Source organism: Calliopsis andreniformis, unplaced genomic scaffold, assembly GCF_051401765.1.
Source record: "Calliopsis andreniformis isolate RMS-2024a unplaced genomic scaffold, iyCalAndr_principal scaffold0001, whole genome shotgun sequence".
Taxonomy (NCBI): Eukaryota; Metazoa; Arthropoda; class Insecta; order Hymenoptera; family Andrenidae; genus Calliopsis; species Calliopsis andreniformis.
Window position 1 is genome coordinate 39,049,583 of NW_027480422.1, and position 26,987 is coordinate 39,076,569.

The 26,987-nt window shown below is 35.4% G+C and overlaps 2 protein-coding genes across 2 annotated transcripts in view; both read right to left on the reverse strand.

The window, feature by feature from the left end:
- Window positions 1-26,987, reverse strand: part of LOC143186535 (uncharacterized) — a 101,836-nt gene that overhangs the window by 42,633 nt on the left and 32,216 nt on the right. The window lies entirely within an intron of this gene.
- LOC143186537 (angiotensin-converting enzyme) overlaps window positions 1,941-26,987 on the reverse strand; it is a 349,658-nt gene continuing 324,611 nt past the window's right edge. The window contains exons 4-14 of the mRNA XM_076390227.1: window positions 9,497-9,658; window positions 9,336-9,417; window positions 9,126-9,266; window positions 8,854-9,036; window positions 8,688-8,782; window positions 8,467-8,618; window positions 5,786-5,913; window positions 5,231-5,477; window positions 5,052-5,141; window positions 4,862-4,969; window positions 1,941-4,782 (exon numbers count right to left, since the gene is read on the reverse strand). Coding sequence (XP_076246342.1) covers window positions 4,146-4,782; window positions 4,862-4,969; window positions 5,052-5,141; window positions 5,231-5,477; window positions 5,786-5,913; window positions 8,467-8,618; window positions 8,688-8,782; window positions 8,854-9,036; window positions 9,126-9,266; window positions 9,336-9,417; window positions 9,497-9,658 — 2,025 coding nt within the window. The 3' untranslated portion in view covers window positions 1,941-4,145. The remainder of the gene's footprint in view (window positions 4,783-4,861; window positions 4,970-5,051; window positions 5,142-5,230; window positions 5,478-5,785; window positions 5,914-8,466; window positions 8,619-8,687; window positions 8,783-8,853; window positions 9,037-9,125; window positions 9,267-9,335; window positions 9,418-9,496; window positions 9,659-26,987) is intronic.

The following is a 26,987-nucleotide window of genomic DNA, read 5'->3' on the forward strand; positions in this document are numbered from 1 at the left end:
ATATATATATATATATATATTTGTTATTTATAATTTATAATGTTAATTATATATTATATGTAGTATACACATAATGTCTTTAATTATTTAATAGCCCTAAGTGTCCTCCAAAAATATGTTTAATTATCCTTACAAAATTATTAAACTTCGTTAATTTCTTCAATAATCTAACAATAAATAGTTAGTAGTTTTGTTATTTTTTGTAATTTGCTTCAGTAGGTTAATTTGTGATGTTGGCGTTTATAAAAAATTTTGTATTAAATAATTACTTACAATTGAGATACTGCGAGTAGTAAGGATGACCTCAACAAATCCGAGATTCGAGAAAAATGCTTCTTATTTATTTTTTATATGGGCAAATAAAATAAACAGTATTTTTAAAATTGTAGGGTTGGTGGTATCATATTTAACAACACAATTTTAATAGAAACAATTTAATTTCTTATCAAAGTACTTAAATCGTTCCTATTTTGTTGTAAGCGCATTCGAATTTATGATATTATATAATAATATACTTCTTAAATTACTTTTTTCTTATGTGCATTTAAAATAATTAATACATACTATGTACAAATTTTATTTAATTTGACAAGTATCATAAACTATTTATTTGAATATTCAGGTTTACCTTTACACGTATAAGTCATATAAATTTCTAAAACCTTCAGACAGTATTTGTTTATATTAATTAGATGAAATGCATTTTATTTGTTACTTGAATATTGACCAGAGTTTCCTGAATAATTAACTTACTCTTATAGTGTAAAACACTTTATTCATTAATTAAAAATTTTAAATTACTTATCCTATAACTAGATTACTTTTCCAATAGATATTATTTAGCTGAGTATTTCTATTTTTTATTTAGTATAGGAACCCATATACAATTAAGTATATTATGCACTTTATTACCCAATGTTATGAGATACAAAATGAATAGTCTCATAAAAATTTTCAGTATAGTCTATTATACCGAAAAAATATATATACAATATGTAAGTTGTACATAGAAATATAATAGTAAAAAAATATATCGCATATTTTTGTTGATTACATAATACTCTCAACTACTGTAGTTGTGCATTTCTACAGGTATTTTTGCAGTGTTATTACTTTATTCTTTAGTTACTGTATGTATTATTATGTACGCACGAACATGATTTGTATATACAAATACATATTATTTCAATATTATAAGCATCAAATTATATTAAAAATTATTATATAGAGTGTAAATGACATAGATACCATTCAATATTTTAAGGGATGACAGTGAAGCCGCAAAATATCCGAACTGTATTCGTTTAAGGGTAATAATGTATCAAACTTAACACGTCTACACACGGTATTTATGTTAACTACATACGGCGAAATACCTTTTAAGGATGTGATGTTATGCATGAAGGGGAACGTTATGTGGCACAATTTGTTTTGTATGTAAAGTAATGGAAATGATTCAGAAGTTAAGTTAATTTTTTTAATAACATAACAGTATGAGCTAAATTACAATAGAAGTTCAAAAACCTGGCGCACTAGATCATTGTGTTACATGAGAGATTGTAAAATCGTAAAAAATCAGGAGACGGATCATCGCATATTCCTCAGCTTGAAACCACTAAAACTAAATCATCAATTATTTGCTAATTAAGGAGTATTTCTCTAAAAGTTCAATTTGTTTCTTTTGAATTACAAGTTCACGTAAGTTTAACAGACTGAAGTGAGAGACATGCAATGATCCGGTTACGGCCCCCTATGAAACGAAATAGTTTAGTATACCAGACCTTCCAATTTGTGTTAACAAATACTGCTATATTCTTAATAAAAAAAAAGTATTGCATTTTAAAAAATTAACTTAACCTTCAAACTCCCTTCCTATTATATTATATCTGAAAAAAATATTTACGGTGCCCCCCCCCCCCCCCCCCCCCCCCGCGCTCCTTTACAATCAGACAACTTTTGCAAAAATATTCTCTTTATAACATTACTTCCTTCAAGGATATTTCATTGTATTTAGTGAAAACAGACATCCTGTATATTAAACTAATTTCATAGAAGTCTGTAATTTTGAAGCTAGTCGTAAGCACTGCTAGAGTATAACAGACAACACTTCTGAGGATTTAATTGTTATAAAACTTCTAATATCCACGATATCTATAGAAATGAGCATAGTTAATTTGTACAAGAGTCTAGTCAAATACTTGACCTGTTCACTGTATATGAAAAAACTAAGGGAATATAAACCATCTTGTTGTTCAAAAAATCGGAAAAATGTTCTGTACTATCTTGTTGAGTTTCATGTGCCTAAAATATATTGGTAATTGATGAAGTTACAACGCTAAAGAAGATTGTATATTATATTTAGAATAAAGTTATTCTCAAAACCCCAATTTTTGACTTGGTACTTAGCAGATCTCTGAATCACTCATCGAATACACTTCAAATTGGAAAGAATTATTTCTTATACAGTACCTCACAATTCAGTACATGATGTTTTGGTATCTTAATTTGTTGGAAAAATAACTCTTCTTTACAATGCCGCCATTTTTGTATTTTTCAATATTATTAAGAATATTGGGAGCAAAATTTGAGATACTTCGTAAAGAATGTGTTTCAATTTGACGTTAATAGGAAGAATAATTTTATAGATCTGCAAGGTGCAAGCTGCCAAGGTCCTACCAAATAATATAATGATAGACAATGTTTAATTATTCTGCAATTTTTTAATTTTAAATAATATAAGATAAGAAATGTCGATCCTTTATTGAATAAATATCTAACGAAAAAGAATCTCACATTCATCCATTTGTTTAGATCATTCCGATGATGTACCCTTATTTATTTTTGGATGCGGGAGTTTAGAGCAAGCAAAATTTTTGAAAATGTTTTGTCTGATTATGTGCTATCGCCTTAAGTAATGGCACTGATTGTAATTGTACCTCTTAAAGGTACCACGATTGTAACAGTTGACATTACAGGATATTGACCCACGCCGCGTCGACTGAAGGCTCCAACTCCTTGAAATCCCCTTCCAATTGTGAGATATTTACAACTAAGTCATTAGTTTTCCGAGGTTTCAGTCTTCTATTCGATACATGTAGGTAAATATCGACCTCGTATCCAACGTGTTAAGGACCCTCAGAGCATACGCGCGCGCACATACACGTATGTCATTCTTGGTCAACTACTTATTTCAACGGTGATTTCTGAAAAGTCTACAGAAACCGTTTCACTGATATACACGAACTATTATTTGCTTCAAAATTTCACTGACAATTAACATTCCTTATTACTGCACGACAAAAATAGATCGAACATTTTTTCACAGAATATTCTTTGTTCCATTTATGTAGACTTCCTTACCACCCCTTAAAGATAATTTTAGAAATATGAAAACTATGGTATTGTTCTATGTATGTGATACAGATTGATTATGTCTAGTATATTTTTAGAAAGTATCTGTCATAGTGACATATACGTACATGATAATTCTGTATATGGCACTTTTCTAAGTTTACAATCTATATTTGTGCCATAACATATACAGTAGAGATGACGAACTTTTTTTCCCTCGGGAGCCCAACAAGTCAGGCAGTTCTCTCAATATTAGAAAGTCGGTTGTTCTACTGAATTAGGGCCCTGTTAGATTAACGCGATTTGGAACCGAGAGCATCGAACTATTCAATCTGTGGGGCCTAGTCTCAAGAGTTGACTCTCAAGAAAGGCCTGAACCCGAGCTAGTATAATATAATATATGCAGAGTGTACATACTGCTCTTATTCAAAAAATAAACATAGTAAACGAAATGTATTTTAAATAACATTTAAAAAAAATAAAAAATTTAATTGCGTAATATATACCGTATTCATATGAAAATATATATTCTCATCACAATTTAAATGAAGTAATATATTTTGGAAAATATAAATAATATAATATTTGTATATTAATACTTATACTTCTCTCATTTTCAAACATTAAATCTAATTGTCAATGCGTTCATGTGTACAGAGTTCTATGCTCCTAGTATATTGAGACCAGTATTTACAAAAATTGATTTTTTGAAAACAGCCTCCATTTTCATTACAGTGAGCAGGCAAGAATGTACAATATTGAACATTATAAATTAGTGAATTTCTATCATATTATTAAACATATCGTCTATTTTTTGGCGTTTTGCGACATCTTTGGCGTCCAAAAATAGCAACTGCACAAATAATTATTATTGCTAAAAGTACTGCACCCACCGCCCATACAGCTTTACTTGTATCAATTCTAGGTTTCTTTTCTTGTTCAGTATTTAAATTAATATCTAATGATTCATCAAAGGGTACTGTAGTTGACGCTTGTAAATTTAATACACTAGGGCTGTCTAATTTTTTAACTGGTACGTGAATCGATGATTCAGATTCTAAACTTTTATTGGTACTAACTATAGTACGTACATCACCCCCTTCACCTTTTTGTTTATTCACAAGTGTGATATTTATCGCCGATTTCTGTCTGTCTGTACTTTCTTTTGCAATAATGAAGTTGGTAGTGATAGGAGCAACTGTTGTTGTTATTGGCTTATTCACTTCACTAAGAATTTTTTTTTCTAATTCTTCTAATTCTGTTTCTCCATTAGCAACTGTATCATAGTTGTAATTTCCTTCCAACTCGTCGATAAAATCTTCCAATGGAGAAAAAAATGATATAAGTGAATCGGATGAAATTTCAACCAGATCTAAAAATTTATCAACTGATCTCATCCAATTAGGGTCACCTCTTTGCTGAATCATTTTTCTGGAAACAAAATGAGTATTTTTTTAATTTATGTAGCAAGTGGAATAAGAGTATTGTGACAGTAATAAATAATACATACATGAAATCAGCTTTTATTCGTTTTTCTAGAATTGAATCATATCTTATTTCTGTGGTTTCCATCAAGTGTTCGTAAAATTGAAATGCGAGAATAATGCCAGTTATTTTTCTACAAAAAAAAAAAAATCTATAATTATACTAATCCAATTGACAGAAATGCAGATTATTACACTCTTATTTTTACTACTTACGAAAGATATGGTTTGTTGCTAGTAATATACTCGTCACTTAAAAAAGTCGGTACCTCAGTTCCATTAGAAATAATTCCTTCATATTCTTGCCTTGAAGAAAATATTAAGAAATTGTATCTTAGAACAACATTGAAATATATGTTATCCCTATTTATATTAATATTCTAATAAGTTAATACCTATATTTCCACCAAGATGATATTAAATCCACTGGATTTGTTATATTTGTTTCAATAGCATTAATTCTCCACATATCTGCAGAAATGTAATAAGCAAGACGTGGTAATGTACTTAATGCAGTAATCATTAAGGTTACAATTGAATCTTGATCACTATCAGTAGATTCATCCATAACATGGATGTACTTTAACCATGCAGGACTTGTAGCTAATATACCAAAAAGTTCTGATACAGCTTCTTCTAAAGCTGAAAAATAATGCAGACATTATTTTTAATCCTTTTGCAGTAGAATGATAAAGCTTTGTCAAAAAATATGTATTTTTTTTATACTTTAAATTATTTCTATTCTCAATGAAAAATTAATAGATTAGATAAAAGATTAAATACTTTAAAAATAACTTTCTGTCTTTTTGAGCAATATTATTTGACACTTCCATCTACCCGAGTCTCTCTAGCACTACACTATAAGAGGGTCAAGTCAGTACCACTGATTATTGTTATTAACATTTAACATATATTTATTGATATTTATTTGTTAATATTCTCATTCTTACCAGAATAACGATTTGCTGTATTAAGTACCGCTATCGTCTCGGCAGACATTTGATTGAATACAATTTTTCCTATGTTTTTATGTGCGGAGAGGAAATTGCTTATGGTAGGTTCAAAACAAGTAGATACTCTGTAATGCAATGTTTAAAATTACATTAAAGTAAAAAAATTATATTAAAAGGTCAATAAGCAAAACATGACTGAGTGAGAATTCAATGAAGAAGATATAATGAAAATGTAAATTAATCAAGATAAGTTATATGGAAAATGAATATGTAAATATGTAAAAGAAATTCATACTTTGCTCTAAAGTTTAAAGCAAAGAACTGGTAAAATGATTGTTAGTCTTATATTTTTTCCCAGTTAAAGTTGACGATAAAAAATGAAATTGAAGTATTTGTTATAATTTGAAATTCATCTAAATAGAAATGTTCATATATAAATAAGAATAACACAACTGTATTGACTGTTACTTTACACATATAAAAATTACTGTCATATATAAATAATTTTATATATCTGTAATATAATATACAGTGGCTCCAATCTACCAGACTTATAAAAATTTGATACAAACAATTGGGTCGTGGTATCATTACAAACAAGATATTGGGTCATATAGCAAAAAAATTGAGAAATGCTCTTCTTAGCGTATAATTATTTAATAAGAGCTATGTACACCTATATATTAAGGAAATTATTGAATAATAACACCAAAAAAGATGTGAGGTAGTATTAGTAGAGTACTGTTCCGCAACAACGCTGCACATCGGGACTGTCCGCATCCTTCTTGCAGGAATAGTATTTCCTACCTTTCATTCTTGGCACGGCACAGCCATAAATTTCGTTCGGCATTGCCAGGGTATACGTGCGACAGGAAAAAATGAAATATAGAATACTCCAACCTACTAGTTAGAGTATTGCTTACATCCTCGGCTTTTTCTCGCACATCGAGCCTCGGACTTTCAGACTAGATGGTATTTTACTGCTATTTCTTTCGTTCAAAATCACAAGATCGTAAACTTTCAGCTCATTTCCTGCGCTGACATTTTGCAATCTCATCAACTGATTTTCGAGTTAAAAACGTTAGAAATTGATTTGCCTTGGCGAGATCTTTCCAATGATATGTAGATCTTATTTCACGCTCTTTGCATCAGATCACATCTTAGAGACAGTACATTGTCCTTTCTATTAGGAAGTCGATATAAAAGATTTCAACATATGTATCCCTACCTTTTATGTTCGTGAACCATTTCCGATGCACATTTTAGATTTTTAAAGCTTTATAAAAGTTAAACCGTAACAGATACAACAAAATATATAATAACATTTTTACTCTACCACTGCCGTTCAATGCATTTGTAAAATTGCAGAATTCCCTGATTGTTAGTTTACAATATTGGTATGTTAATTTTAAGGCATTATTATTGCAAAATCAAGGCAAATTGGACACTATGTTATAGAACATTTTACGTTTCAATTTGGATCTCCTATCACCCCTTAAAATATCGGAGGCTATATTATCTGTTACACTTCATACAAGTTATGTATAAGTAACTAAATAAACGTCGTACATATGTATCATCCTTAATGGTAAAATAATTATTATTTGTAGCTACAATTCATATTTTATAATGAATAAAAGACGCATGGCAGCAATTTAAATTGAAACGTGATTTGTAAATGTACTTCTCTGCACGGGCTAGGTATATATATATAGGTACTTAAAGGTCAAAATGAGAAGAACTATCCTAATTTTGTTTTTCCCTGGCATATGATACTGTGGCAGAGGCCAGAAAAATTCATGGCTCGTCTCTGCAAGGATTCTCTCGGTCGCTCGATGAGAGGACCACCGCCGCTGAGCGGTAGGGATAGTCGTGAGCTTTTTTCGGGACCTGAAACTCAGCTTTATTGCAGGACAGTACTGTACTTAGTATTTTGTTTATGCAAAAGAGAAGTACAATTGCATTGCACACATCTTTTTGAATGTATTTTCTCCTTACTATGATAATAAGTTGAAATTACGTTATAGTTGAATTATATTTATAATTACATACAATATTAATATATTCTATTATATTAAGTAGTAAATTTTTACTTGATGAAAATAACTGTATGGGTCGCTTCGTATATTCTTTGACTTGTACATGAAAATAATTAGCGTTTTGACGATACAGTGAATGTAATTAAAGTAATTAAATGCAGTAAAAAATATGCCACTTTTCTTCATTTTGCCCACAAACTTAATGCATTGTTAACGTTTTGCTGTCAAATGTATCAAACCCAAAATGATGCAAATTCGTGTCTGCTATCAACAATGTGTTAATTTTGTCCTACGTTTTTATCACATTACATATGATACATATTTAATCAGAGAATACTATACTTATATGGCTAAAGGTCCCTTCCCATTGCTGTAAGTTCGGGCCGCGAGCGCGTTCGCCGTCCACTTGAAACTGTCAACTCTACGAGCAGGAGGGTCTGAAGTACCCAGCGAGCCTGCATCGTGATCTGCTTAATCACCAAACGAGCCCGGCAAACCCAAAGCGACCATGTACCTATGTTCACCTAGTGGGAACGTCTTTTCGAACAAAATTCGCCGAGCACGCATAATTTATGCCCGTTACAGTAATGGGAAGCGACCTTAATAAATTAGTTGAATTATTGATCATGAGATATGTACCTCATAATACCTTCTTCACAGAAATTAATTAGTTTTGATGGACACTGTTGATTGAAGTGACTTTTATCCCAGAAGTCAGCTTGTGGAACTTGATTGAATATTTTCAGGCTCATTGCAGAAGCGGCCTTGTATAATGATTTCCCAATAAGTTTCTACAAATATTTAATTCATACAGTAATAAATTTATTCATGTAAAATGTAAAAAACATTATCCTTTTTACCTTTTTCCACAGATTTTTCTTTATGTTATATGTTATATCTGGATACGGAACTGCATCAACAGATATAGTAGTCCAATCGTTTCCTTGCAAAGAACCTGTCACAAAATCATCACACTTTTAAAAAAAAAGTTAATTACGAATAATTTGTATTATAATGTAAGCTCACCGAGTAAATAAGCTGGTACAGTTTCATTTATAGCAATTTTGTATTTATGAGACAAATTAGTTGATACAAACTTCACTAGCTTTTTATGAAGATTAGAAATTTTCTCCCATTCATATATAATTTTACTATAACCATTATTATATCCACTAAGTAATTCCCAATATTCCATACTATCTTTGGCACCTAAGGAATCATCAATAACGTTTTTTCGTTTAATCAAATTACAAGATTGTGTCACATAACAAATGTAAATTACTTTCTAAAATATCAACCATTTGCTTCGATAGCTTTGTGGGTAAGTAACAAGACTGTTGAAAAATTTGTAACTAATGGATTTAATTCTTGATGCCAAGCTGTCCAAAGACTATGTTTATTCTCAACATTTTGATTGCGAGAGAGTGAATGTTCTACATCTGAAAAACATATTTTGATTATTGTGCATATACTTGCTTTTTAATAACAAATTAAAATTAAAATGGTACCTCCACGTGTGTAATTACTTAAAACTCCTCCACCAGATTTAGATAATTTTAATAATTCTACTGTTCCAGTAAAGTGAACAAGCTAGAATGAAGTACATAGTTTGTTAAATATTTATTAGAAACACAATGTTGAAAATTACACTAATTAAAACTTATCTTACCGTTTCGTAATCTTTGTCCGTTAATAAAGCATCTCCTGCTTTTGCAACAATGTCATATTTATATTGCAATACTGGATCATTTGTATCATCTTTTGAAACATTATCAACAACTTCATGTTTTTGCACGTTTTTGAAGGCTGCGTAAGAAATTAAATTTTTTTCCTGCAGTTCAAAAAAGAATATATTTAGATGGAAATTTCGAAAATTGTATTGCAAAGATACTAAAATTGATTTTATTTTAGTTTGTATCTAACAAGGAAACAATTTGAACTGTCCGATTTCAATGAAACTTTGCAGTGTGTAGAGTAGGCAAAAATATTCGATATATATGTGGTGGACCTTCACCATTTTTACTAAAATCTGTGAGTCGGAGACATGGTTCGATGATAAACAGATGTGGGAAGTTTCGTGAAAGTTTTGCGCAGCGACACGGCGGGTGGTCATCCTGTGCGTTTCAAGGAAGGTTTTCTCTTCCTTGAAATGTTTTAGGAAAATGCCACACGTGTGCGTTAGAGGATCTTCCCAAAAAACGGTTGCAAGGGCAGAATCGTCTGAACCGTCCAAGCGGTCGTTTCGCTTGCAGCGCGTCACGATTGTACGCACTCGAGTTTACTTTATTCATTCAGTGTGTTCGTTTTTATTTTCTTTCCTGTAGACTAAGTGTTGCGTTTTTAATAAACTTTTATTTACTTGTTCACGAGCACAATTTATGACCTACCCACGCTAATCCCCAAATATATTTTTTCCTATCTGCTGGTATCCATGTTAAAGGGGTGAAAACCAAAATTGGGGGTTGAAAACATATTTTACCTAATGCCTCAAAAACTATTCAACATAGTTGTTTAAAAAATATATTGAAAAATGACATGTTTCTGTTGATTTCCCGGAACAAATATTAATGAATTCTTTCCTAAATCTGCATGTGAGTACTACATCGCTGTGATAAAAATATCATAAGACTATCAAATTTTCTTGAAATAACTTGTTCCAGTACACAATTTCACGTCAAACGCGGATAAACTTTAAACGTAATTATTTCTTGTACAATGCAAAAATTAAGAATTCCAAAATATCCGTATTCTGTGTTTAGGTCTATAGTATCCACATGCAAATTTATCTTTTTATCTATTTATTTAGTAATCGTCCAATTTACACTTCTTGCTTATGTCGAATAGTTTGAGATATTAGGTAAAATATGTTTTCAACACCCAAATTTCGTTTTCACCCCGTTAGCATAGATACCAGCAGATAGGAAAAAATTATGAAGGCAAAATCATAAATCTTTGATAAGGAAAATGCAAGATCTTTGAAACACCGATTTTGTTGTGACTTTGCACACTGATAAGTTTCGTTATTCTATTTATACTCAGATACTCAATATTTTTCAAGACTGAATTCATAACTGACGTTGTAATACTACGTTGAAATACAGTAGAATATAAAGTAACATCAAACACCATTGTAGCCTGACGGCTACAGAGCACTTGTAGAGCACCAAGCTACCATGCCGACGATTTCAGGTTCGTTCATTCGCAGTCGTTTTCTTCAACATTTTTTTCTATTTATGCGTAAAGTAGGTAGTAGATAGCACACACAAAAACGTATGGTAAAAGTGTTAGAATTCACAATTCGCGCCCTCTCTTCAATGGATGCGACTTACAAGGGAAGTTTGGGAAGTGTTAATCGCCGATTTTAATGAAACTTTGTACAATTATTCTATGGTCCAACCTAAGAATTTTGCCGTACAAAGTAGCTACCCATACGCACTTTTAAGGGAGGAACTACCCCTTTAATCCAAATCGCCATTCTCCTTTCGGTGCTTATAGTTCGCAAGGTATAAGCGCTATAAAAAAATGTTTCATATAAAAGTTTTACTGTTTTCCAAGACCTATAAAATGGCTTTAAAAAAATTTTGAAAAAACGAATTGTTTATAAAAATTCAGCCCCTCCCCCCTCTTTTTTTATAACAAAAAATGTTTTTATATCAGATAAATAAAGAGCTTTTTGTTGTGAATTCAGCATTGTATAGCAATATACAATTATTCCATTTCTTGTATACAAAAACGTTGCATCATTTCTGCGTAGTGTAATATTCGCCGTTATTGGTGCGGTGAATGGAAGTACATATTCAATTATTACATTTTTCACTCTGATTTTCGGGTGTTGTCGTTAACGTTGTTCTTTACAATGCCCCGACAATAATAACAAACCTTATTTTCTGACCTTTGAATGCTACCGGTTTTGCAATACAGTAAAACCTGTTTTTGTGCGGTCCTTTTTTATGCGATTTTGTTTTTGTGCGATTGGTTTTGTGCGATTTTTTTCGTGCGATTTATTTTTATGCGGTATATGAATCTTAGCGGCGTTAGCACCAGTTTAATGTTTCCTATCAATGTACATACATACAGGGTGTCCCAAAAATGTTGGAGTTCCTTAAAAGGGGTGATTCGGGGGTTGATTTGAAACAACTTTTTCCTTAGCGAAAATGTTCTTCGAGGCTTCGTTAACGAGATATTAATAGAAAACCCTGACCAATCAGAGCGCGAGTATGCCGGTGGAGCGCCCGCGATAGAGTAGGCTACGCGCTATGCGGCCGCGCTCGTACGCGAATAAGCGAGTCAGCACCAGTGGTGGGAAATCGCGAACTTCGGAGTCGATTGTCTCGAAAACGGTGCGAAATATCGAAAAATGTTACTCTTGCTTTTTTACTTGTTATGGGTAAAGGAGTCGAAAAGGAAGAGTAGCACTTTTCGATATCTCGCTCCGTTGGAGAGATATGGTCGACAAGTCATAGCCTGCGTTAAATTTAAAAAATACTGATTACCGACAAATTGAATAAAACTCACCCTTTCCTTCCTTTTCAGAAACCTGTGCTGCTAGGTCACTGTGCCGAGCCGGAACATCTGCGGACGAAATGGTTGTATGGTAGTTCAGCGCCCTGTGCACAGCTGATCGCAGGTATACGCCACCACCCGAAATAAAGGGTCGCGACGTCAAATGTATCCGAGTTATTGCTGTATCGAAGATGTATTCACTTCACTGCACGACCACCAACACTGATCAAGCGATACAATCACTGAATTTATTTTTAATGGAACTTGTTCCTACGTTGTAAAAAGAATTGGTGGCTCCCGAAAGGGGCCGATTGTTGTTAATTCATTAAATGCGGACCCGGTCGTTGATATGCTTCAACGGAAGCATTAGCGTCTCCGTTGTTCTCCACATACACCCAGAACATCCCGTAGTACTCTTGAGGAATAAACATGCCTTCACAGAGGCTTTCCGACTGACTAACAAGATTTTTTCGAAGGAGTTTCCTCTTCCTCCAAGTAGTGTCTCGTAATTTCATTGTGAGGTATCCCCACCAGGACAACAGGATTCACGTAGGAAGAAATCAGCATTTTTTGGAAACATGTGCGTTGCAGAAGAAAAGGAGTTAGAAAGGAGATAGAAAACAGAGACTGCACGTGTATCGGGACGAAAGGGCCCGTAGAGAAGAGGAACAGAAAAATAATTTTCACCCCATTCACGATGCTTGACCTTGTCCGAGCATAGTAGCTAAAACCCTGTGCAAGCGCCGGCAGAAACGGTCGGAGCGTATCGTAACGGTCAAGCATCGTGAATGGGGTGAAAATTATTTTTCTGTCAGAATGGTCCGTTCTTGGCCTTTCTGCAACGCACATGTTTCCAAAAAATGCTGATTTCTTCCTACGTGAATCCTGTTGTCTTGGTGGGGATACCTCACAATGAAATCACGAGACACTACTTGGAGGAAGAGGAAACTCCTTCGAAAAATTCTTGTCAGTCAGTCGGAAAGCCTCCGTGAAGACATGTTTACTCCTCAAGAGTACTACGGCATGTTACAACGTAGGAACAACAAGTTCCATTAAAAATAAATTCAGTGGTTGTATCGCTTGATCAGTGTTGGTGGTCGTGCAGTGAAGTGAATACATCTTCGATACAGGAATAACTCGGATACACTTGACGTCGCGACCCTTTATTTCGGGTGGTGGCGTATACCTGCGATCATCTGTGCACAGGGCGCTGAACTACCATACAACCATTTCGTCCGCAGATGTTCCGGCTCGGCACAGTGACCTAGCAGCACAGGTTTCTGAAAAGGAAGGAAAGGGTGAGTTTTATTCAATTTGTCGGTAATCAGTATTTTTTAAATTTAACGCAGGCTATGACTTGTCGACCATATCTCTCCAACGGAGCGAGATATCGAAAAGTGCTACTCTTCCTTTTCGACTCCTTTACCCATAACAAGTAAAAAAGCAAGAGTAACATTCTTCGATATTTCGCACCGTTTTCGAGACAATCGACTCCGAAGTTCGCGATTTCCCACCACTGGTGCTGACTCGCTTGTTCGCGTACGAGCGCGGCCGCATAGCGCGTAGCCTACTCTACCGCGGGCGCTCCACCGGCATACTCGCGCTCTGATTGGTCAGGGTTTTCTATTAATATTTCGTTAACGAAGCCTCGAAGAACATTTTCGCTAAGGAAAAAGTTGTTTCCAATCAACCCCCGAATCACCCCTTTTAAGGAACTCCAACATTTTTGCGACACCCTGTATACATTGCTGTGGACGAACTCTGATTACGTGGTCTCCTTGACAACGATGTATCTGGACTTCGGGATGCTCTGTTCATTTATTTTAAACAATCTGCTGACAAGGCAGATTTAGTTACGTACATATTGTCGTTCGACGCGGGAACAATATACGCTTCGTATTCAGAGTTTTATCCACGATTCACGTGATTAAGGATTCATTTTATAGCGAGATTAAAGGTAAATAAATTAGTTACTTTTGTTTCTATTTATATGTAGTTTTTATGACTTTTATTTTATTTTTAGACATAAGTACTCCCTTATAATGAATAATTATAGTCAAAAGAAAGTAAAAAGACAGACAATTCCATTAGAAACAAAAATTCTAATATTAAATAGACTAGCAGATGGTGAAGGATCCACAGCTGTTGCTAATGAATTTAAATTAGGTGAATCCACGATCAGAGCTATACACAAACGTGCGAGTAAAATATATGAATCTCTTAATAGTGCAACAAATGACAGTAGTAAAAGAGCATCGTATTCGAGAAATAGTGTAATAGAGAAGACGGAAAAGGCTCTCGTGTTGTGGGTTAAAGATTTAACTAAAAAACGAATCCCCGTTCACAAAGAATTAATTCAAGAAAAAGCTAGACAGTATTTCAACCAACTGAAGGATTTAGAACCAAGTCCGTCATCCTGTTTACGAAACGTGAAATTTTTTGCGAGCAATGGCTGGTTTGCTGGATTTTTACAACGGTACGCACTTCACAATGTGAAGATAGAAGGCGAGGCAGCGTCCGCCGATGAAACAGCTGCTATGAATTATCGCAAAGTATTATCGGAAATCATTGATGATGGTGGATATTGCCCAGATCAAGTATTTAATGCAGACGAGACTGGGTTATTCTGGAAAAAGATGCCCAGCCGAACATTCATTGCGAAATCGGAGAAAACTGCAAGTGGTTTTAAAGCGGCAAAGGATCGAATCACACTTCTTTGCAGTAATGCCTCTGGTGCAAAGATGTTAACACCACTTATTATAAATAAAGCTTTACACCCGCGGGTGCTAAAAGGCGTAAATTTATCTAAATATTCAGTACACTTCATGGCCAATAAAAAAGCATGGGTCACATCAGCTTTATTTGCAACATGGTTCAACGATTCTTTTGTACCAGAAGTTGAAAAATACATGGAAGAGATGAGTCTTCCGTTTAAAGTGTTACTAATTGTAGATAATGCACCCGGTCATCCCTGTATAGAACATCCTAACGTACAAATAGTGTTTTTACCACCAAATGCGACTAGTCTCATACAACCACTGGATCAGGGCATAATTGCAAATTTTAAGAAACATTATATCAAATTAACTTTCAGCTACATTTTGAAAAAGCTAGAGAACGATAAATTAAGCCTGACTGAAGTTTGGAAAAAATTCTCAATTTTAGACTGCATAAACCATATAATTGCAGCAATTGGACAAATCAAACACACATTAAATTCGTGTTGGAAAGCGATCTGGTCTGAATGTGTAGTTAATCGAAACGTTACCTAAAACGCTTCAACGTTACTCTCTGAAATTAGTGCGCTCGCACATAACATCGGCGGAGAAGGATTTGATAATTTCGGCGAAAATGACCTGGACGAGATGATTGAGGACCAAACTGTCGATGATAGTGACATTATCAATAGTTTGATAGATTATGAAAATGGACAACAAGAACCGGAATCTATTACAGCAGATAAAATATATGCAGGGATCCAGATTTCTAAAAAATTGGAAACGCATTTTCTTAAAATAGATACTGTGACGTTGCGCATAGCGCCGTCCCCGGGTATCGCAGTCGGCAATGTTAACGAGAAGAAGGACCGTACGGCCTCCTTGCGAGCACCTGCTGAGAGACGTCTCCTGGGGAAAAGTCGCGTCTTAAGGGCCTAGGATCAGATGTGTCAGGGCGGTGACATTACCGACAAAATTAGGCAAACACAGAGGTTTACGCGCTGACGCTTTACGTCCTTATATTGAAAGATTTTGAGATGGAAAAGGACTCATTCGATAGAGGAAGGTTCAATCTAGGTTCAATCAGTAATATGAGTGTTCAAAGTAAAGCAAAAATCGACAAATTCACAGCCATGAAATCTAAGCATTTTTAGCTATGTAGCGGCTTTGCCGTTGCTACTCCCTGCAGTATTTTGCGGAGCAATTAGGCAGGTAAAGCGGGTTTTCCCCAATATTTCGAGCCCACATCTGGTAGCCAGACTTGGACGAAGTCAGCGAGGGTTTTTCCGAGAGTTTCCTACGCGTAGACTAAGGGCAAATAAATAGCCTGTGAAAAGTGGCGACTGGGCCATTGACCGACTCGCTCCGCAACCGTGCGCTTCGCGAGGAACCTTGTACGTGTCACACTCGAACAATAAATTAGTACGTGGGTTTAGTAAAAATCGCTACTTATTCATTTACCCACAGCTAATTTAGAGATTGTTCTGAGCGAAATCATGACCAGCGCGGGCTAGATTGAACCTTCCTCTATCGAATGAGCCCTTTTCCAGCTCAAAACCTTTCAATATAAGGACGTAAAGCGTCAGCGCGATTTGGCAGTGCTTTTTGCCAGGTTAGAGATAAAACAGAGTAAAAAACTGACAAGTTTAGTTCCGCTTGAACACACCAGGCAGCGCCTAATCAGGAGGCCCGTGCTGCCCTGAGTTGGCACGCGAGTTTCGAGAATTTGACGCACTACTACACATGCAACTATACGAGCTGCGTGTTTCGTTCATGTCCCACAAGAAGATCCATGAAAACTCATTCCGAGTAACATTGTAAGGGTCGGACAGAAAGTGAGCTCGACGATTCGGACTGCTTCGGACGGATTTGGAAAGATTCGGAAAGAAGCTTGAAACGTTTAGGTCCAAGTCACCGGCAAGCGCAACACGGCACAAGCAGCCTTTTTGATATTATAGATATTCTCACGTTTCGACTCGGAAGGAGATTCTTCGGTGAGATCTTCAAAAATTTTTATGAAATTTTGAGGGATGAGTTTAAAGATCAAACGATGACATTCCCTGTGTATTTTGTATGAAAAATTAAATTAAAACAAGTTTATGTACAAGCTGATACAATCGAGAAAGAGCGATTCTACATGCAATAATAAACTAAAAATAAAGAATATAAATTGTTTATAATATTTATATGTTCTTAGGTCTGGGTTAGGTCTGGGTTAGGTCTGGATATAAACAAAATAAAAGGAGTCATTGCTAAAAATACATTAATTTAATATGTTTACTTTTTAATTATAATAATTTATAATTAAATTTTCCCCTCCGTTCCCGCCTCTTCCCCCAGGCCAGGATCGCAGTTGCTGCCGCGACCCCGACTGCGGCTTCTCCCATACTTCCACTTGTGGATTTTCTTTTTAAAGTCCCGAAATTACAATATGAAGAATAGACACGTGTTATTCACAAAGTTTACTTCGTTCTTGAACAAAAAATGAATAGATAAATTACTTAGCTCTTTAGCATAAGATCGCCTATGATCTACGTATCTTTTGTCGTCAACTCCTCTAAAGCTTGCACCGACTCCGGCGTCGGCATCGGAGTCGGCGTTGGTGTGGGCGTCGGCGTCGGCGTTGGTGTGGGCGTCGGCGTCGGCGTCGGCGTCGGCGTCGGCGTCGGCGTCGGCGTCGGCGCTAGCTTTAGAGGAGGCATGACGACAAAACGTACGTAGATCATAGGCGATCTTATGCTAAAGCACTAAGTAATTTATCTATTCATTTTTTGTTCAAGAACGAAGTAAATTTCGTGAATAACATGTGTCTATTTTTCATACTACAGTTCTGGGATTTTAAAAAGAAAGTCCGTAAATGGAAGTATGGGAGAAGCCGCGGTCGGGGTCGCAGCGGCAACCGAGATTCTGACGATTATTATAAATATATTAAATTAATGTATTTTTAGCAACGTCTCCTCTTATTTTGTATATACCCAGAGCTAACCCTGACCTAACCCAGACCAAACCGGAAGGAGAAACGAATTGGAAATAATTCGCCACATATACAAAGAGATAACTAAAATTCGTTTCCTGTTATTGTTTGTAAGTAAATTAATATGAAATCATCATGAACTTGTTTTAATTGTTTTTTAAAGGCTGGTATCAAGAACGTAGAAAGTGTAAAACTTGTAAGTATATCATCTTTTACATTCAAGTTACATAAACTCGAAAAGTAATTTTTATTAAACTGATTTAGTGTTGCAGATAAACCAGAGTTTCCACTCGAAATATTTTACGAGTGACTCGTGCCGCTCAATGCCGCTTGCGAGCGACTTGGACCAAACCAGGGGGAGTAAACTCTTATGTATGACTTTGGACACTCGTTAGTACACTTTCTAAGGAGTTATCTCAGATGGCACCATGATCGCACCACATCACGTGACTGGACGTGACTGATATTCAAATGTTTTGGCGCCAAAACCGCATAGCAACTAATAGCAACAACTACGTGGTCAAGCGGATACCATGAGTGCTCAAGAAAAACTGTGTGTATTGATGTGGGACGAGATGTCATTGATGCCCCATGTTGACTACGACGTTAACGAAGACAAAATAATAGGCTTCGAAGACTGGGGCACAAGAAGAACTTCAAGATTTGCAGATCATGCCCTTGTCTTCATGTTAAGAGGACTACACAGTGGTTGGAAAATGCCCATTTCCTACAATTATTGCGATAGCCAGACAAAAGCACCACAATTAATACAGTGCATCAAGAATATAGTAAAAGCACTGAAGAAAACTGGGATAGAAGTTGTTGCCACTGTATGTGATCAAGGATCGTCGAATGTTGCTGCCATCAACACATTACAGGCAGACACACTGAGGAAAAAATGGAAACAAGGAGAAGAGCACCGTATGTATACATTATTAGGTTTTTCATATAATTTAAAAAATGTAATATTGTGAATCAATGCAATCATTTTATGCTTATAGGTGACATAATTGAAGTAGATGGTATTCAATTGATACCATTTTATGATCCGCCGCACTTAATTAAAGGAATAAGGAATAACTTATTAAATAAGGATCTGGAAATAAATGTGACACCAGGAAGAAAAGAATGTGAAAGGCAATTCGCATCATGGAGAATAATTGAACAGGCGTATAATATGGATATCTCTGGCTACGTGGTACGCCCCATGATGAAGAGACTCACAAACGAACATGTTGTTCCTGAAAAAATTGCAAAAATGAAAGTGAAGTACGCATCGCAAGTGTTCAGCGAAACAGTAGCGTCACATATAGGATTCCTTAGTCGCCACCAATGTAAGTAAAAGTTATATTTTACTATATGAATAGTATGGACGTTCTGTTATGCTTGAATAACTGATAAAATATTCATTACTACAGGCGTTGTAGAAACAGACCATGGCCCATTAAAAATACCGAAGGAGGAAGGCCTCACGACAGCGGAAGTCCTTAACTTTTTCAATAAATTATTTGACTCCGTTAATGGGCATAGTGCAGCCTCAGAAGCTCAACTGAGGACAGTCATTTCAGAAGCCAGTGCACATGAAGAATTTTGGTCTGACGCGATTAAATATATAAAATGTATGCGATATGTCCATCCACTTACAAAAATGCCAGTGTCTGGATCACTATGTTTGAAGAATTGGATGAAGACTATCTCCGCATTTCAAGTTCTATGGAGATTATTGAAGACACAGGGATTTAAAAATTTCAAGACAAGATTGATTAATCAAGATCCCTTGGAAAATTTTTTTGGATGCATACGATCTGTTGGGCATCAGAACGTACATCCCACTCCGTACGGCTTCCAGGTGGCATATAAAATTATGCTCATCAATAATATTACCTCCAGCCAAAGTATTGGCTTCAATTGTGAAGATGTCTGCAGTGGACACTTTCTGTTTACATTGAAGAAGCTTTTAACAGAAGAAGAAGAAGAAGATATCCAATCTGCAGTGTCCGAGGTAATAATGGAAGAAACGAGTGCTGCGTTTCAAAGTACTGAAAATATAGCACAGGAAGAATATGAAGAAATTAATAACTGTGCAATTGTAAAGAAAATAATTTGTACTAGCCCTCATAAAGAATGTCAGTTGTGCAAAGCATCTTTTTGCAGATTTAACGAAGATGCATCAATACAAAATGTATTGAAAAAAATTGATATTATGCTGCACAAAACCATGCCTCATGTTTATTTCAGAAGTAAACTCCAAGAACACATGGAGAACATGTTGCATGACGAAATAAACTTATCGTTTATTAAATGTAAGCAGCATGCACAACAGTTAAGAAAGAGAATATTGACTGTGAAAATTTCATATTTTATTAACAAGTGGTGCACCACAGTCAATAACATTCTATGTGGGAAAGACGTCAGAAGGCGACAAGATGCAGTACTTCAGCAAGCACTGTTAAAACAGATGAAGTTTAGAAGATCCGTACGGAAGAAGACCAATTAAACATTATTATCATGTATTTTTATTATTTATTTATGTATTTATTTATTTATGTATTTATTTATTTATTTATATATTTACATATTAATTTATTTATATATTTATATATTAATTTATTTATATATTTATATATTAATTTATTTATATATTTATACATTTATATTTTTATTTACTTATATATATATATATTTATATTGTTATGTTATATTATAATGTATGCACTTTTAACTACATTATATGTATTTTTATTTATTTATATTATGTATTATATTTATTTATTATATATTTATATTCATATTTATATTTATATGTATTTATATTATATGTATCTATATTTAAATTAAAATTTTATTAAAATAAACTATTGTGTTACAAAACATATTATGTCCTTTAAGCATAAGTTTACTTCTAAGTTTAAAGTAATCGTACTGTAGTAGAGAGGTATATGTATGTGTATGTATGCGTATAGAATCGTATAGCTATATATATAGGTTTTAGTTGAGGGATATAAGTTAGATGGCACTGCTAAGGTCCATAAATTATACATGGGAGATTACCCTCCCTGGACCAAACCACAATAGCGTTTTAGAAACGCGAGAGTAAGATTTGACATTTGCCTTCTCTCTCGTCTTTCCGAAGCTATCCGAAGTGATCCGAAGGGCCGAATTCACGTACATACGGCTCGTATAGTAGTGTGTATAGTGGAGGGGGAATCATAGTGTGGCTCCATCTCGCATTCATTAAGCAGCCACATGTCTGTGGATAATTTTATTTCTGTAAAGAAAACTGTAACGGCAGATACCGACCAAGAAATCTCGTAAAGTCACGTGACTACCCTAAGCCCTTAAGAATAGTTGCTAACTTCGGGTGCCTCCGTGCCGAGCGCGCACATTTCAGGGCCGTAGAAGATACCTGAGGGACCCTGAGGCCGTCCCCGTCCCCTGGCCGCGCAGTTCCAGATCCAGGCGCAGTAAGGACACCGGATGTACCAAGGGCCCTCCACCCTCGGAGTTGAGGGACTTGCCGCTTCCGCGGTGGACCAAAGGGCCGAAGAGGGAAATCACCACCAGACAGATGGTTCCGCGGCGCCGCCCTTCTCAGGAGGTTCAAACGGAAGGCGAGGGTGGAGGCGAGCCCGGAGATCGTTGCCCAGGCGGCCAGAGCCACAGAAAGTCCTGGGGGAGTTTCCACGATGCCGAGCAAATGCGGATCGTCGCCAGAGAGGAGCGGGGCCTCGCTCCTCGCATACGCGCCTGAACCATAGCGAGTATGCTGAGGGGCTGTAGCGCTTGCGCGGGGGAAGGACGTGCCCCGAATCGGGAAGGTCGCATGCGCGCGTGCCGAGCGTCGTCACTCGTTGCCGATACGTTGACGTTGACGAACATCTTTTGAGAATCAGCAATCTTAGGGTAAGCTGCATAAATTACCTTGGTCTAATTACCAGGCACGAAGTGCCGATAGTGCTAGGCGCGATTCGAGTTTCCCCAGGGTGTTTCCGATATCGCGATCTTGTATAATTTGCCGTCCTGTTTCGCATATTCCGATATCAGTAAGATCGACGCATCTTTTGTAACGGGCGAGTCCGCGTGTGCCGAGATTGTGGGGAGACGTGTTTGTTTCTGTACCGACCACCTGTAATCTTCCGCAATCGTGCCGTTCATACGACCCTATATTGTCGAATAAACATCTGTGGAAGATAATCGAAGTCTCGTCTTTGCCTTGCCGTGAAGGCTTGATTCCTCTGCGCGTCTGAACCACGACCTTTCCTCTTCCGCCGAGCTAGTCGACGTTCGCCGCCGTACCTGAACTGCAACGGTCGCATATCGTTGTTGGTTTTTCGCTATAGTTGGCACGAAAGTACCTGTCGAGCGACTTGCAGGGCGGATACGGCGAAGTTGTCAGGCTGTCCTGCCTCGAGCTCACGGCAGCTCGACGCAGGTAAACCTCTCGGAAAACATCCTAACGAGATAAAACACCTGATAATTTATATTAAAATATAATTGAAACCTATAGTATATGATATAAAATAAGGTACAAAAATATTAATTAGTATTGAAATAACAGATTACGCGGTAATATATAATAATGAGGTATTAGTAGAAAGAGAAGGAAATAAATACAATGAAATAGAGAGAGATGGCGATAGATAGAGTGAAAGGGAAGACCGTGGAGCGTTACAGAAGCTTCGATGATATATCCGGATTTTCAAAAATGAGGCAATTTTGTGCAATAGAATTGTATGTGAATTTTGAATTTGGTATTTAAAAAGAGTTAAGAACAACAACAGACTTTCTAAAATGATGTAACTAAATTTTCATGTCGCAATTGCAATATTAAAGCTAATGTGTTCCTTTTCCAGGTAAATTTACGTTCATTGGTTGAGTATTAGATACACAAAATAATCAAGAGCAACGGAAAGAGATAATAGATGATATTGAAGTTATGTTGGATAATGGGAATAATGTTACTGTCGTTGACTTGAGAATTGATTGTTTTCATAATAGAAGGAGTTTATGCTTTTGAAGATTTATTACTATATTCAGTTTTGAAATTTTTAAAAGAGAACTTTTAATGTCAATTTATTTGAAGTTTTTCATGTGCTATGATAATATGGATAGTGTAATGATTGTCTATGACATTTTATTTGTAAACCAATTGGTTGTATTAATTATATTATAAAGAAAACATGTTGTATATTATCACTAGATTGCAGACGTGTATACATTTATGGAAAATTTCAGTGTTCAAAAAAGAACGGAATCAACCTGTTGAAAGATAAACACATTTTATAATATTTATAGGGTAAAACAAGCCTTTCATTAGGTTCTATCTTAACGTTGTATGTTCGCGCGACCGATTCCGCAGCACCGCGAACTAACGTTTCCGTGCCAATCTCTCGGACTACTCACGCTAACAGAGACATACGATAAGCACTAAAAAAGTTATTGTGTCTCTAATTTTTATAAGTCGCTTGTTCCATACTCTGGTCGACTATCTGTTCTTCTTCGTACTGATTCCGCGACCTTTCTACTCCTAACGTTGATGATTCTGGCCGACTATCGGCCCCGCATTTGAGCCGTGATACAAGCAGTTGCAAGATCGAACACATCTCTTTAATTTTACGTATGAAAATATGAATTTGCAGAAATATCCACAGTTTAATCATCACAATGTTTAAGCTATGTAATTAGTGGTACATTATGGATATATTTGACTGCTGGTGAACAATGGTTATTTCTACACGTATATTATAATAAATGAAATTATTTGTAGCAAACAAAATAATTCTTTTTCTTTCTGTCTCTCTCATTCTTTTTTTCTCTATTAAGAAATTCAGAATAAGGATTTGATTTATAGGTTTGTACTTAACGGGGCAGACTCCTTCGGGGCCTACTCCGAATCGATCGAAGCGCTGTTGCGAAGAAACGGGCATTAGTGAAAACATATAATTTATACATGAGACATTTGATAATGTAGCATCTAGCGTTATCCTGTTGAATTACAAACGAGAAGTGCGAAGGTATAATTGCCAAATCGCATCGTAGGAAAGTTCTGTCACGCTGTTGCCACATCAATTACAATTTTATCCATCAGTAAGTTTCTACTGAACACGACTTGAACCGATATTTTGCTGCATACGGAATATAAAAAAGGACGGTGCGAGCGAGAAAGAAAGAGTATCACGAATGAAACAATACATATGTGCCCATAATTATGAAAGTGGTCTAAGTCAATTCAAACTTTAAAAACAACATTTTCGCATGAGATTCACACAAAATTTCACATTCATAATAAATTTTCATTAATCAAGATTAATAAAATTCTAAATTACAATGTTACGTAATACAAAAATATTTTCTAATTTATTCAAATGTAATCTTTTCAATATCCTAAAATAAGAAATATACGACTTAGACCACTTTCATAATTATGGGCACATACATACTAATGCGTTAAATCGTAAAACTTTTATATATAGAATAAACAATTCATTAAATTCATACTATTTATTCATTCATTCATACTTGTTAACCCTTTAATGTAAATTGTTGCACATATGAATCCATAAAATGCCTTCTAAAATCAAAAGACTGATCCAAAATGAATTGTGTACTAAAAATACCCTATTAAAATTAATCAGTTTAAACTTCTAATAGAACCTTTAAACCAATTATGAACGCCAATTATTTTTAGTGTCCAAATAATGTACATGATTTTTTGTTTCAACTGGAGATGTTGCACATTTAAGGGTTAACTAAATACTGATCGAGCGTTTTGCAAGTTTGTATGCAAATACTATGAACCAAAATACAAAATACGGCTAAAATAGAATTTTGAATTTTTACGTTATAAACAAAATAATAACGTTCCTAGTTAGACTACAATTTGTGTGAAATTGGGTCCTGAAACGAGTGGCTTTACGAAAAACGTATGTGCTTATAATGTTTTGTATAATGTCGACTCCATTTACTACTTTTTGGATCCGATCTGATCCTCTGAATAATGCTTTTACTCATAATACACTATATGGTAGTAAATGACCTTCGAACTGACAAAATTGGTACCAATAATAAATTAGTGAATTGAGTTGAGTGGTCCAATTGTAATCTGTGATAAGGTATACGAAAATTAGAATTATTTGAAATAAAAATTGAAAAAAATAAAAAAAAAAAGAGCTACCAAGAGATTCGAACACGGCACATGCAAATGATGAATAAATGTCTAATTCTCATTCAGCTAAGGTACTTTCATGTAAAATTAGTGGATTAAACTACCATTTAGGAACAATTCCAATTGTTCGTACATAACAGATAATAACTATTGAAGGATGATTTGTAAACCATTTGTACTTGCTACATTTTCATCGATGCAAGGGTCACTCACACTGAACCTCTCGTACTGTTTGCAACGAGTGCAAGACGTTGCGAGTATTCATTAGCAATATTATTATTTATACATTTAGTGAACAATAAACAACATGTATCATAATATAATGACAAAAACATTATAGGGATATATGTCCTTCGCAAAACCACTCGTTTCAGGGCCCAGTTTCGCACAAAATGTAGTCTAACTAGGAATGTTATTATTTTGATAATAACGTAAAAATTCAAAATTCTATTTTAGCCGTATTTTCTGTTTTGGTTCATAGTATTTGCACACAAATTTGCAAAACGACCGATCAGCATGTAGTCAGTGAAAACAACGACAATATACTATTTTTTAATATATTTTTTAAATAAATTGATATTTTTAAAAACTGTTTACATAGGTGGATTCGTCGTTCAAAAATACACAATCGCCCCATGTATACCATTTTGCTACACGCACTAGTTTTGGAGATATTAAACGAAATATGTTTTCCACCCCCAACTTTGGGGGTGGTTTCCACACCCTTTAGATGAATTAGAAGCAATAAAAAAAATACGTGTCGAATATTTTCGGCTATTCTACAATCCTACAAAGTTTCATCAAAATCGGAGACTTTCACCTCGCGATGTTCCCTTAGTAAGAATCAAAATCTCGGCTGGAGTTGGATTCGTTCGAGTTTTCCTGATGGGCAGAATTGTAATATGTACATACATATATGTGACAACAGCGTGACCAAATTTTCAATACGTTTTGGCAACTAAGCCTTTCTTGCGTCTGTATTCGAGGATTCGAAGAATACCCCATTCAGCTGTGAAATTCTAGATTACATTTACCGACTGATCTGTATTTTCATCGATGCTGATGGTAATGTGACCAAATTAATTGAGATATATCATCAACGCTTCTAACGGCAACACGTTGAACTATTCTTCTGTCAAAACGGGTGCACAACGAATATTACGCTTTACGCTGTTATGTACGGAGAATATTTTCCGTCTACTCTCCCAAATATTCAAGTCTCTGCCTGTTAAGAGAAAACGCCCTAGCACTCTCGTTTTTTTCGTTATCTTAATGTAAGCGCGATTCCGAGCAGCTGGGTAGCAACCACGACGCTGTACCAACCGTGAGAAATTTCCTTATATGGAAATTTCTAACGAACCCCACTCATCTTTCGGCCTATATAAACTCAGAGATTTTAGCCCTAACGGGTTCAGAACAGTACCGTCACGTTGATAGTCAAGTTCGTCAGAGTTGGTTGCTATCCAGTTAGATCGGGCTAAAGTTCCCTTTCGAGTCTACAGTTAACCTCATAGAATCCGCGAGTCGGCATAAATTCTATCTGGCAATTCCTACGACCACTCTGTAAGTCCCCGCATCGCCAGTGCGTTAACACCGTGCATTAATATCATACACTTTACGCGACAACACTACACTGTACACTTGTACGTAAAGACTGATTTAGAATATATTTAAGTATTCATTGTAATGTTGCGTAGATTGCTTACAAACCTATAACTACCTTAAGCGATCCCATTCGAAGTTGACAGATCCACCACGATACAGCTTAACCGCTCAAGTTGTATCAATTAATAATTTAAAA